This window comes from Pituophis catenifer, unplaced genomic scaffold (assembly GCF_029215685.1).
Source record: "Pituophis catenifer annectens isolate HBS135680 unplaced genomic scaffold, rPitCat1.0.hap2 SCAF_2, whole genome shotgun sequence".
NCBI classification, from domain to species: Eukaryota; Metazoa; Chordata; class Lepidosauria; order Squamata; family Colubridae; genus Pituophis; species Pituophis catenifer.
In genome coordinates this window covers 270,547,721-270,561,750 of record NW_027256882.1, presented here as the reverse complement: position 1 = coordinate 270,561,750, position 14,030 = coordinate 270,547,721, and the positions used below count along the sequence as shown (strand labels likewise).

The 14,030-nt window shown below is 39.3% G+C and overlaps 1 protein-coding gene across 1 annotated transcript in view; it reads left to right on the top strand.

Moving 5' to 3' along the window:
• The first annotated feature begins 305 nt into the window (after positions 1–305).
• The window catches only part of ITGA2 (integrin subunit alpha 2), a 55,424-nt gene continuing 41,699 nt past the window's right edge, over positions 306–14,030 (top strand). The window contains exons 1-5 of the mRNA XM_070934558.1: positions 306–369; positions 1,108–1,231; positions 6,367–6,467; positions 7,311–7,402; positions 13,008–13,122. Of these exons, the coding sequence (XP_070790659.1) occupies positions 306–369; positions 1,108–1,231; positions 6,367–6,467; positions 7,311–7,402; positions 13,008–13,122 (496 nt within the window). The remainder of the gene's footprint in view (positions 370–1,107; positions 1,232–6,366; positions 6,468–7,310; positions 7,403–13,007; positions 13,123–14,030) is intronic.

Genomic DNA, 14,030 nt, shown 5'->3' with positions numbered 1-14,030 from the left:
AATTGCATGACTATGACCATGTAGGTTGCCATAGTTCAGTTCAATTCAAAGGTGACTTTATTTCATTACTTTTTTTTTACTGCTGAGTCAGTTCTTATTCTGAGATCCCTTCTTCAAATATTTACATTTAAATGGTCTGAACTTGTAAATGTTTCTGCTCCCTTGAGCAGGGCAGGGTTTAATTCTGTTGGTACCTATGTGATAGAAGCTGAGATCTTGGCTAGGTTCACAAAACATACTAAGGTACTGTTGGAAGAAATGCCCATCTGGGTTCAGTTCCAAGTGGGGAGAAAGACACTGGAAACATGGAGGCTCCTTGGAAAGATGGTTTAATGGTGAAGAAGAACCACCAAGCACCTGTGATTCTGGGTAGCTGAACACATGGAGAGGAGAGAGATTTATACTCTCTCTTGGGCCTTGCCTTTGAGCTTCCTGTTCCTGTGGCAAGGAATGTATTCTATTGGTTGCAGTCAGAGTCCCATGTGGAGTCATATTTGTCTGAATCAAGTTTGGTGGAACCTTGCTGGGTGATGTAATGAAGGGGCTTGGTTGTGCCATGTGATGAGCTCTGCTGATAGATAATCCTATTATGTTTTGGAAGGTGAAGGTCTTTTGTTTTGTGGATAGGCTGTTTTGTGGACAGTCTTTTGTCTTGTAGATAAGCTGGCACCAAAATATCTGCTGGGGGCAGGGAGCTGGAGCTGATTTTCTGTTTCCTTTTAAGATTTTTATTTCTCTTTTAGGGGAAATATTCTGCCTTTTTAATATTTCCTAGAATATTTCATTCTTCTAGGAGAGGGGTGGGTGCTAACTTTCTTCAGTACAGAGTGGCTTGTTTGGGTTTTAGTTTTGCTTGCAGGTACTACGTAAATTAACCATGCATAACCAAACCTTGGCTTATGTATAGATGGGGAATTCTTTCTACAAATCCTGGTCTATCAAGTGTTATGCCTAGTGACATATACAATATATTAATGGGAACATTGAATATACCTAGAATAGATAATGTGATAAAAAATATCATGAATGAGTGTAACTAATATTAAGACAAGAAGTGCACCGCTGCCTTGATTTTTTTAATGATAATATTTCTGTTCTTCTTACTAGACATACTTGAAAATTGCTGTGAAGCATATAATATTGGCCTTGAAGGAGCTAAAGTGTTTTCTGGTTCCCGAAATGAACAATTTGGATATTTAGTTCAACAGATTGCAAACCAAGAAGGCAAATGGTAAGCATTACTGTACTTTCTGCACAATAAAAGAGAAGATGAAAGGATCAACTTTGTTATACTGTGTAGGATTCTTTTTTTATTTTTTAAGGAAATGATAATTTGGTTTCTATTTTATTTTTCTCCTTGTTTTTCAAAGAGCTGTAGATAAAATTAGTATATATACATTTACATCTTACTATTTCCTTTTGGAGTAACCAACCTTATGCAAAATATTGAAAAGAAGTAAGTAATCCAAAGAAATTACGGCAGAAGGTTAAAATAAGGAAATAAGCCAACCCTCTAGTTTACAAGGTTACTCCTCAATATACACCTTCCTATTTTTATACCTTTACAAGACGTTCTTGCTTTTACCACATCCATTTAAAGATACATATATTCTTTCTTCTTTAAAATTCTCACTTTTCTATATCTGAGGATCCACCTATGGCTTTTTCAGTCTCTCTCTTCTTCTTCCTTCTGTCTTTGATTTGTGATTCAGTTCTTATTCATTCTTTCTGTACAAATCCTCTCCAAATGGATCTTCCATACTGGTCACTCTCCTTTGTATTGAACCCACACACAGGTAATCCTCGACTTATGACCACAATTGAGACCAAAGTTTCTGTTGCTAAGCAAGACTGTTGCAAGTTTTGCCCCATGTTACAACCTTTCTTGCCACAGTTGTTAAGTGAATCACTGCGATTGTTAAGTTAGTAACATGGCTGTTAAATGAATCTGGTTCCCCCATTGACTTTGGTTGTCAGAAGGTCGCAAAATGTGATCACATGACCTTGGGACATTGAAACCATCATTAATACATGCCAATTGCTAAGTGTCCGATTTTTGATTATGTGACCATGGGGATGCTACAACCATCCTAAGTGTGAAAAATGGTCATAAGTCACTTTTTTCAGTTCCATTGTAACTTTGAATGGTCACTAAATGAATGGTTGTAAGTCGACCGCTACCTGTATTTGCTGTGAGACAATAGAAAAATGGTAAAGTCGCAACTATAGATAATATAAGTCTATAAATGTTAAAATGTGGAATGTGGTTCCTTGATGGAGTTGCTTAGTTTGATAAGTATGCCTAAGATACTTAACAAAAGTTGACATTAAGTCAAGTTTGGGAAGGGCAATGTGGCTTTATGCCAGGCACATGTGCCAATCAGATTTGTCCTTTTCAAGAAGTCATATGTAAGAAATAAAGATTGGTGTATCTTTGTTGATTTACAGGAACCATAATGAGTGATAGGCATGAATTATAGAACTTACGTACAAATGTAGAAAAAGGATTGTTGAACAGTATATGGAGGAAATAAAAATATGCATGAGAACAAATAGAATATTTAGTGAATAATTTAACATTGAGCAGGGAATAAGATAAGGATACATGATGTTTTAATATATTCATCCACAAAATGAATATTTTATGAATGAAAAGTATTAGGAACACGTGGTAAAAAAACTACAACAAGCAGATAAATTTTGTTTACCTTGGTAGTTTGTTCACTAAAGATAGGAAAATGGATGGAGAAACTGGTAAGAAGGTTCTGGACAGTCTTCAATCATTAGCAAGAAGTAAAAGAGTGTTAGGAAAAATGGGACAATGCAAACCACCTTATGTTTCTGCCAATATAATATATGGAAATAAGAGTTGAGTATGACAGAAGAGGGACACAGTGGCTCAATGGCTAAGACACTGAGCTTGTCAGTCAAAAGGTTGGCAGTTCAGTGGTTCGAATCCCTAGCGCTGCGTAACGGGGTGAGCTCCCGTTACTTGTCCAAGCTTCTGCCAACCTAGCAATTTGAAAGCACGTAACAAATGCAAGTAGAAAAATAGAGACCACCTTTGGTGACAAGGTAACAGCGTTCTGTGCGCCTTTGGCTTTTAGTCATGCCAGCCACGTGACTACGGAGATGTCTTCGGACAGTGCTGGCTCTTCGGCTTTGAAACGGAGATGAGCACCACCCCCTAGAGTCGGGAACGACTAGCACATATGTGCGAGGGGAACCTTTATCTTTACCTATGACAGAAGGAACAAAAAAAAAAAAAAAAAAACCTTGAATGAAGTGGAAAGAAGAAAAATGTGGATTGAATTAAAATATGACCGACTAAATATAAAAGATGTCCCTTCACATGGTTTGGACATATTGACATATTGAGAGAACACTAAAGAATTGATTGGTTTCAAAACAATCTGTTCCACTGTGAGGAGGGTGGGCAGGCTGGGAAAAGAAAAGATAGCTGTGCATCAATACATTGGGAACTCAACCCAGGTGGGAGCAAATCTGGGAAAAGAGCTTCAAAGTACTTAAGTAGGAATTAACTCATTAGCAATGAGACATTTCCATGGCAGTTTCCAAGGTTCTGTATTTATGCCAGCAGAGCATGAAATATACTTTTCTAAAATCCATGTATCTTTGGTTATGTAGAACTTGATACGCACTCCTAGGCATTTATTGGTACTTGGTGCTGCACCCATATGTATTCTTGAAGAATAGGTCATAGGCTGACTTACCCATTTTGTATTTAGATTTGTTTCCACCCGCAGTCTGTAATCTTTAAACAGTTCTTGATGTCACAGAATTTCAATCACGGCAAGAACATCCATGAGGAAGACATTCAATAGGCTGACTAATTGTTCCCCACAATAGCTTAGTCACAGTATTGTGCAAAGGAGCGAAACAATTCACAAAACTGCAAAAAGTTGATGTATAAAGTAAGAATGTCTGAAGACTAAATCATACAATGAACGTCTAAGAAAAACTAGACACTAGAACTATGCTATGTTTAGTCTAATGAACAGAAAGCTCAGGGGAGACGTGATAATCATCTTCCAATGCTTGAAAGGCTGTCACAGAGAAGAGGGGGTCAATTTATTCTCCATAGCACCTGATGGCAGGACAAGAAAAAAATGGGTGGAAGTTCATCAGAGGGAGATCCAACCTGGGAATAAGGGAAGAATTTTTCAACAGTGAAAATGATTAATCAATAGAATGATTTGCCTACCTGAGTTGTGGTTGCTCCATTGCTGGACATTTTCAAGAAAAGTTTGGACATACCATTTGTCTGGCATGATATTGTTCTGCCCCAGCTTCGGATTCCCAGAGAATGTGACACATACCAAGCTTTCGCAAACACTGTTTAATTCCAAACAAACCTCTTTCAAGAATGCAGGCTTCCCGTGCAAAAGGTCCTTATCAAAGTTATTAGGAACAAAGTCCGACAAAGGTTGGCAATCAGCCCAGAAAACCAGATATGAGAAGTCGCTCGCTCTCTAAGATGCTCTGTAATAATGAGAAGTTGTTTCTTGCAAGAAAGCACTAGCTGCCTGTGACTTAAATAGACTAAGGGAGTGGCCAATTATCATCAAGCCCTACTCTCGAGTAGACCTGCTCCTCCTGAGTAGCCACTCCTGCCTTTTGGCAGCCCTGCGTGCCCGAGCATTGAGGAGAGGCTCCTCCACTTCGCTCTCTCCACTCGAAGGAGCCTCTGGAGGTTCTGAAGGCCCTGGCTGAGTCTCTGCCTCTGGCATCACATCCTGTTCGGCTTCCTCGCTGTCCGATGCGAGCGCCGGCTGCGCAAGCTGCTGGCGCGACACCACACCAGCCTCCTCGTCGTCAGAATCAGTCACGATCCGCGCAGGCCACTGGCGGGCCACAACAGGTATAAGAACTCCTGCCTTGGACAGAGGGTTGGATTAAAAGACCCCCAAGCTCCCTTCTAGCTCTACGATTCTATGTATGTGTATGTCTATATCTCAAATGTTAATAAAAGAAGAGGGAAAGATAAGCAATACACATTTAACAAGAATTAAAATGCCATTAAAAAAAAAAGAGTGGGAAAAGGGATAGGGGGAAGAGCTATTAGGTTTTTAACTCTCCCTCAGAGAGTCTGGCCAGCGAGCAGATATAAAAACATCAACCAAACTATAAAGTAAAGGTAAAGGTTCCCCCGCGCATGCGTGCTAGTCGTTTCTGGCTCTAGGGGGTGGTACTCATTTCCATTTCTAAGCCGAAGAGCCAGCATTGTCCGAAGACGTCTCCGTGGTCATGTGGCCGGCATGACTAAACAGCAAAGACACATGGAGCACTGTTACCTTCCCACCAAAGGTGGTCCCTATTTTTCTACTTGTACTTTTTACGTGCTTTTGATCTGCTAGGTTGGCAGAAGCTGGGACAAGTAACGGGAGCTCGCTCCGTTACGCAGCGCTAGGGATTCGAACCACTGAACTGCCGACCTTCAGATCAACAAGCTCAGTGCCTTAGCCACTGAGCCACCACATCCCTAAACCAAACTATAGAAATCCATTAAAAAGAAATGGGGCTGAGGTCCTTAAAAAATCACAATATCAACACATCAAAAAACCCCATTCCCCCATGCCAGAATTCCATGATCATCTGAGTCCCAATACTTTTGGAAAGAGACATATCTTTATGGCCTTCTGGAAAATCAGTAGTGAAGGTTGTCCTTATGTTGGGGTAGAAGCTGTTCCACAAGAAAGACACCATGATGGAGAAGATATGCTTTCTAGGAACAAGTTACAAATGGGGAGTAACTCACCCTATAATTAAATATATTTCTTTGGCAAATGCATGTGACAACCTCCCCCAATACCTCCTCTGTAATATTGGAAATGTCTCAGAATTTGCTCTTAAAATGCATCAATGACAAATGTTTTTTTAAAAGAGAAGTTTGATAGAATTTGATATCTACTTCTAGCACATTGCATACTAATTGTAATTTACTCCCAAACAGACTTTATAGAAATGTTCTAGCAGGGGTGTCCACAGGAAGAATATCTGTATGTGTGTGAGACAAATAAAAATTAAATGAGTCTTTGATTGCATCATTGAACTTCTTGAGTTATTTGAACATCAGTTACAGGTACCCCTGCCCTACATACTGCCTTTCTGACTCTTCTAATATAATTGTCATCAGTATTCAAAGTGGCTATTAGTGATAAATGATAGAGATGCAAGCTACCTGTTTGAAGAGCATCATGTAAGGAAAGGCTTCTGGCAGACCCAAAAATGTGATTTTAAAGGCTAGTATCACATTAACAAAATAGCTCTTTTCAGTTTTTCATTTAAATTGAATCTTCTATCAATTATGTCAGGACGTTTAATAAGAGTTTGTCATTTTTTCAGGTTGCTTGTTTCTTCACCCTGGAGTGAAAATAGAATGGGAGATATCTATAAATGTGCTGTTCGTCAACAGGGATCCAAATGTTCCAAGATGGGCCTACAGAGTAAGTTCTGTTATTAGTTTGTTGTGATAGGCATTCTTTGGTGGCCACTTTGTAAAATAGCAACCATTTAGTTTCAGCGTCCACGTCTTGATTTCTAATGAGTGACCCAGAATCTGAGAAGCCCAGCTGTTGGTCACAATCCCATTGGTGCTGCACCAAACAACAGTCAGAAGTAGACCAGTTCTGATAAATTTGGGAATAAAACCATTGTGCATTGGATTGGAAAAACTGCATTTTCTTCCTCCTCACAATCCATGCACAACCTTGGAGAGATCAAAAGCTGGAGGTCTTTTGTTTGGCTTCTCCTTTAGCAAAGGAGATTGTATCCAATGACTGTTTGACCAGATAACAGTAAGCTATGGTGTACCAAATATATTTAAGATGCCATAGCTGGCAAGGGAATTCTAGGATTTGAAGTCCACTCAAGTTGCCAAGATTGAGAAATACCACACTATGTTTGCTCCACAGTTTAACTCATAGACCAGGGGTGTCAAACTCAAGGCCCACAGTCTGGATCCGACCCATGGGATTTTTAAATCTGGCCCATGGAGCCATCTTGGAAATAGAAAGGACCGGCCCACAGTGCCTCTGGCAGCCAAAATGGGGCACTGGGGGGGTGGCCCCTTCCACCCCCTATTTTCAGCCTGGACTGCCTCCTGCAGTACTCTGCGGGCCAAAATGTTCATCCCATCTCTCTCCCGCTCCCAGCTGGCTCACGGAGGAGAACTACAATGCTGATCCGGCCCTCAAAGAAATCCAGTTTGACACCGTTGTAAATAGACTAAGTTTCATGTTATACTTTTTAATGTATTGCTTAGATTTACATTCATTTATTTTTTTTAGCTGTTACAAGCATACCAAATGTTAATGAGGTAAAGAAGGACATGAATCTAGGGTTAACTCTAGTAAGAAATCCAAGAACTGGAGGCTTTTTGGTAAGTATAAAGATGTGAGCACTACAAATATAGGTTCTTTCCATCAGTGACAAATTATAGTAGTTTTTGCTTGTCTCTGTGCAGATATTGAGCAGATATCATTCCTGAACAGTAAATCTATTTTCTAAATGGGATACATGACTGAAAATATCAATCTGTTTGATATTATACAGGTAGTCCTCAACGAACGACCATCATTGAGCCCCAAATTTATGTTGTTAAGTGAAAAATTTGTTAAGTGAGTTTTGCCCCATTTTGCAACTTTTCTTGCCATGCCTGTTAAGTGAATCATTGCAGTTGTTAAATTAGTAACACGGTTGTTAAGAGAATCTGGTTTCTACATTGACTTTGCTTGTCAGAAGATCATAAAAGGGGGATCACATGATCCTGAGACACAGCAACGGTCATAAATAGGAACCAGTTGCCAAGCATCTGAATTTTGATCACACGATTATAGAGATGCTGCAAAGTTTATAACTGAAAAATGGTTGAGTCACTTTTTTCAGTGCCATTGTAACTTTGAAGAGCGGCTAAATGAACTGTTGTAAATTGAGGATTACTTGTATTTAAAGTTGCTTTATCTGTATCATATATAATAGGGAATCTTTCCTTGGATCTTCTTTGGAATTGACAATTTTCTATTCACCCACAAAGCCTAGAAACTACCTGCAATTATTCTCCAGCCAAACATAACTTGATATTTTGCTTAAATAATCAATTTTTATTTCGGTCATTAGCCAGCATATAACTAAGATCATCACAGTCACACTAAAATATAAATAAAAATAAAATTCATATTGATGGAATAAAATGAGGTAAAGATAAAATTAAGGATAAATTTCAGATATTAAAACTCAAAACAGTCTTATAAACTTACAATTACGTTTTACAATGAGTAATCTAAATGCTATAACTAAGACCTATAGGTAGAAAATACATAAGAAATACTAGAATTTATAAAACAGTATGAGAATGTAAGACTATTTGTTCTGATCCAGCTCCCCAAACATGACAAACCCTCTGAAGTGAACTCTAAATTCCTTTAATTAGGAGTGCCGGCAGCAAAAAGTTTCTCTCTCACCATAGGCCAGGGATCTCCAGTCTTGGTAACTTTAAGACTTGTGGACTTCAACTCCCAGAATTCCTTTGCTTGCTGAGACCCCTGACGTAGGCTAACAAGTCCACCCGGAAGATGAATAGTTGTCTGCCACATCTATTCATATACACCCCCTGCCTTTTATCCCCAGAGCTAGGGTAGGACTTCACTAGCAGTGGTGGCACTTCCTTCCCAAGGATCGGCCCATGGATTTCCACTGTTCTTCTCTCCTCTGCCTTTGCGCATTTGCACATCAGGCACTGGATTCAGCTGTTCCTCTTCTTCCTCATCAGCCATCTCCAGATGTGGGGGCTGTTGACTCTCCATCTGAGGGCTGACAGATGCCCCAGGCTCGGCCTGTGTCTCTTTCTCTGCCAGCTCCACTCCCTCTTCTCCCTTGGAGCTCCCAGGTTGCCTTGATGCTGACACTGACTCACACGCTGCCTCCTCCTCTGATTTGGCTACTGGAGGGGCAGGAGCTGACAGGCCACAACACTATCCTAATTTAAGTCTGATAATTGCTGAAGCCCTGCTAGTGTTTGTTGGAATTAAAGCCATTATGTTCCAGACAACTACAACACCAAAATAGCAAAATAAAAGTAGTATGCATAAATTTGAAAGGAAAAGAGAAAGAAAGGAGGGTTGTCTTGATATATAAGAACCAGTGGCCTATTTTTTTTTTCTTTAGCTTTATTGCAACTTTAGTTATTTCTAGGCTACATTACAGTTGTGATGATTTTCTGGACTGTCGACAAAATAACAACCACAGTTTATCATTACAAATTAAAAGAAAGGGTTGAATGTTAAGGCAGTAGCCATCCACAGCTGGATAGAAAAACAATAAACAAACTAAATGTGAGTTTTGCATTTCATTTAACTTGCCCACCACATTCAAGAATATTTCAAGATGAGATTTTTGAATCTTACTTAGTACTTTTGCCTTCTGTCTAGAGCAGTGATGGCTAATCTTTTCCAGACCGAGTGCCCAAAGCATGTGCCCGAACCCCCAAAATGCAGTGCATGTGCTGCCCTCGCGCATGTGCCCTGCCCCCTGTACATGTGCACGCAGCCCCTGTGTGTGCCCCCCTGCATGTGCCCCAACCCCCTGCATGCGTGGCAGAGACCCAAAGACCAGCTGGCCAGTGGGAGGCGTGCACCCATGTGTGGCGGAGCTGAGCTGGGGCAACGGCTCACATGCCCACAGAGAGGGCACTGTGTGCCACCTCTGGCACACATGCCTTAGGTTCACCATCACGGGTCTAGAGTATTTGTTTATATATAGAGAGAGCTACCTTTGAAGTTCCTGTATTATAAAATTAGATACATTATTAAATATTACATCATTCAGAATTAGCTCTAAGAAATCTGAAACAGAGCAAGGTTGCTTTTAAACCAGGAATTTTCACGTTAGAAAGGTTCTGTTTCTAATTTATTTATTCATTCATTCATTCATTCATTCATATTTCTATGCCGCCCACTCTCTGAGGACTCTGGGCGGCTTACACCAAAGACAGTATACTAAATAGCATATTGGCCCCAACAATCTGGGTCCTCATTTTACCCACCCTGGAAGGATGGAAGGCTGAGTCAACCTTGAGTTGGTGAGATTTGATCTGCTGATCTGCTGAACTAGCAGTCAGCTGAAGTAGCTGCAGTACTGCACTCTAACCACTGCGCCATCTCGGCTCTTCTTTTCTGCTCTATTTAAAGACAAGTCCATTAGATAAGCTCTAAACAAGGAGACAATATAACAAATACCTTTTACAAAATCTTGTCCTAACGTAATTCTTGTTTTGCTGTCACAAATACTTACCAGTTAAAAAGTGCCATATTGGATAGGACTCAGTAGTCCAAAATCTGATACAGGTTTTTGAGTTTTTTCCTATAAACTTTTAATTTCTTGTTATCTAATGAATTTCATGAGTGGATGGGGATTTGAAGATGCAAATTCTTGATCCCCATCCAAGATCTTAATCATTACACTATGTTTTCTCTGATAACAAATAAGTAATTTATGTACCACATTTTTAAATGCAATTTACTGATAATAATTGTCAACTCACGATCAATTGCTTAGCAACCATTCAAAGTTATGATGGTGCCTGCCCCCAATGGAACCTACAACCAGGTTCTAAGACCCAACTCTCCCCTGAGTCACATGTCCACATGTTGGGTGCTCATCAACCAGCCGTTTGCAGCAACTCAGTCACATGTCTGCATTTTGTGATGTTTTTGCTGAAAACTGGCATTTACTTCCAATATTTATGGCAAAAATAGCCCATAGCAAAAAATGAGTTCACTTTATGACTACATGTTTGCTTAATGACCAGCACAAAAGTAATGCAAAAGTAAACGTCACACGGAGACCCACTTTACAATCGTCATGACTTATGGCCATAATGGGCAGGCTCCATTGTATTTGTGATGACCCGGGGCGTGGCACGAAAGCAACACAGCTAAAGAACAAGTCTAATTCCCCTTTATTGATCCAACTTTAGCCCCAAACATCCCCATGTTTGCGAGTAATTCAGTAAGCAAGATTAACCAAACAGTACCAGGGCCAGCTTTCCAGTTAGCCAGGTTAGCCAAACAGTAATCTCCAGGCGTCAGCAAGTGCACACAAGGCTCCACAGATTCAACGCTTGTTCCCAACAAATGCCTCTCCCACCAGCACCTCCTTACATCTCAGTCCACAGGTGTGCCTTATGAAAGGGAGGTGGGGTACTCTCCTCCCTTGTAGCCGACTCAGTCTGTGTTGTTCTCACCTTCTCTCTTCTCTGCATGCTCTAAGATCAGGAGGGAGTGGTCCTTGCTCTTCGCCTGAGCTCTGTCTCTCCTGCTTCTCCTTGTCTGCAAGCCTTTCTAATCCTGAAAAGCCTTGCCCGGACTGACTCTGCCCTTCCCCAGTTTCCTCCAAGGCCAACGTAGCCGCCCTCTCACTGTCTGTCGGCTCTTGTTCCAGATCATCTTACCCTGCAGATTCAGACTCTGACGGGGACATAACAATAATCATAAGTCAAGGACTGTACTGTACTTGGAGTTATTTCTATAGAATAGAATAGAATAGAATAGAATAGAATAGAATAGAATAGAAGAATAGAATAGAATAGAATAGAATAGAATAGAATAGAATAGAATAGAATAGAATAGAATAGAATAGAATAGAATTCTTTATTGGCCAAGTGTGATTGGACACACAAGGAATTAGTCTTCGGTGTATATGCTCTCAGTGTTTATAAGGAGAATAAAATACATTCATCAAGAATAAAAAGATACAACACTTAGTAATAGTCAAGGTTACTAATAAGCTATCAAATCGTACTAGGAAACAAAAACAATATAAATTGAAAGTTACACGTGACATGGTTATAGTAATAAATCTAATCCTGAGAATTAAATTCTAAATTTAATTTAATGTAATTTGCATATGTATTTAATGCCAATGCATGAGATCTGAGGAAGCAAACTTAAAAGTAGAGTCCACTTTTGCAGTCGCAGCAACATTTTTTGTGCTTACTGATAATGCAATTGGAACTTATGTTTGGAGAAACCTTTTAGAGTACATTATTTACATAGTCTTGAAAAGTGCAGTTCAGTAGGTTTAGTTTATATATTGCAGACATACAAAATTAAGTCCCTTATGACTTCCTTGCATTGTGGATAATGTTTCCTATACTACAGAGACTATTCCAACATAGTGCAGCATTTATGGGAACTACTAAAAGCAGATGCATTGAAAAGTTATGCACACGGCAATATAGATATTTTCAGAAGTTCAACAACTTTGTTGGAGTTTAGCCAGATGTTGGCCATCCTTGGCCTGTGATGTAATTCAGTTTTTAGTCCTGTTAGAAGTGCTCAGGGTTCCCCAATCCTCCCCTAAACCAATCACCAAGATTTTTCTGATCCAATTCATCTGTATACATAGTTGATTAATGTTGTGTGTTCTTAATAAATAAATAATTTTAATAACAATTTAAAAACTGCCTTGAGTTCTGCTTTTTTCTGTTAATTTGTCACTGTCTTTCTTTTTTTCTTTTTTTGTTCGTTTTTGAAGAGAAGGAAAACTGAACATTGCAGGTTTAAACTAAGAAGACTGCACAAATAGTTCATATGGTATATTCCCCATTGTATGCCTGATCACTTTCTTGTAATCCTTTCCACTTCAATTTCTCTGCTCTGCAAGGTAGAGGAGGGGGAGAAAAAGAAAGAGTCAGGTACAGGAGAATGCAAAGGGAGAAAAAAGAAAAAAAAATTAGACAATCTCTCCAGTGCACGACCCATTTCCCATTCGCCTTGCAGAGTGGAGAAATTGGAGAGGAAGGGATTACAAGAGAATAAACAAACATACAATGGGGAATACCCATCAAAGGAAATGGGCTAATGCCAGCAGACCTGAAGGTGCTAGGCAAATAGATGGAAAAAGAGATCAAAGTTATGTCTGCTCTACTGTCGGATGCTATATTTTTGGTTTTGCCTTAGAATATTATTTCTCTTTTTGTTTTTAAGGCATGTGGTCCTTTGTGGGCTCAACAGTGTGGAAGCCAGTACTATGCAACAGGAATCTGTTCTGAATTCGGTCCCAGTTTTCAGATCCTGAGAAGTTTTTCACCTGCAGTGCAAAGTAAGGCAATAAGTATCAACACATTTATTATAAGAGATGTTTGAAAAAGGAGACATAATAAATGCATGAAACAGAGGATCGCCAGATTTGGATTGGAAAAATCCAGGTGACTACTAGGTGGCAGAAGCATTTAGAGCTATTTGAATCTCATTGTTGCCATCTAACAATCACCAAAATTTCTGCAACCCATATTTGACAGCTTAATATAGGATAAGTGGTGCAGCCTTTAAGTATGATGAATGTTTCATGTGCCCTTTGGACTAGAAATGTTAGTCTCTAGATCTCATGAGAGAGATATTTAACAATACTTATTTTTGCTAGAATTTTTTATATGTTTAGACCATTGTGATTGGTGGCTAATTGCTGTGATTATAGAAATGTTTAATAGTACCTTTGGCCTCTTGCCCATATTATTTGGGGAATTTAAAAATCTTTTATATTTTAAATTTAGGTGAGCAATTATACTGAACCACTTTTAAGTGGTAACTAACAAAATAATATAGAAAAAAGCAAGGCTTCATATTATGTTTTAGTATTTAGCATTTACATATTGAATGATCATAGCAAACATCCATATAAATGTAATTATCTTTCTTGTTATGTATTGAATGTATATAGTTGTGTTAAGCTCTGCTAAAGTGAAACTAACCTTTAGATGAACCTCACTGTTAGCTCCAACTGTTTTCGAGGGAAACTTTGAGCGTTCATATTTGGGCGGGCTTTTTCAAGGATTATGATTGGTTAAGGCCCTGTGGGCCTAGAGTATAAATTACAGGCATTTGCCTGCTGTTCCTCAGTTCAAGTTTTGAGTCAATAAATGCTATTGTAGCTACCCTGGTCTGGTTCTTGCCTACTGAAGCCCACTACACAATATTTCTCTTCCTAATCTTTTTTGATATCTTCTCTCT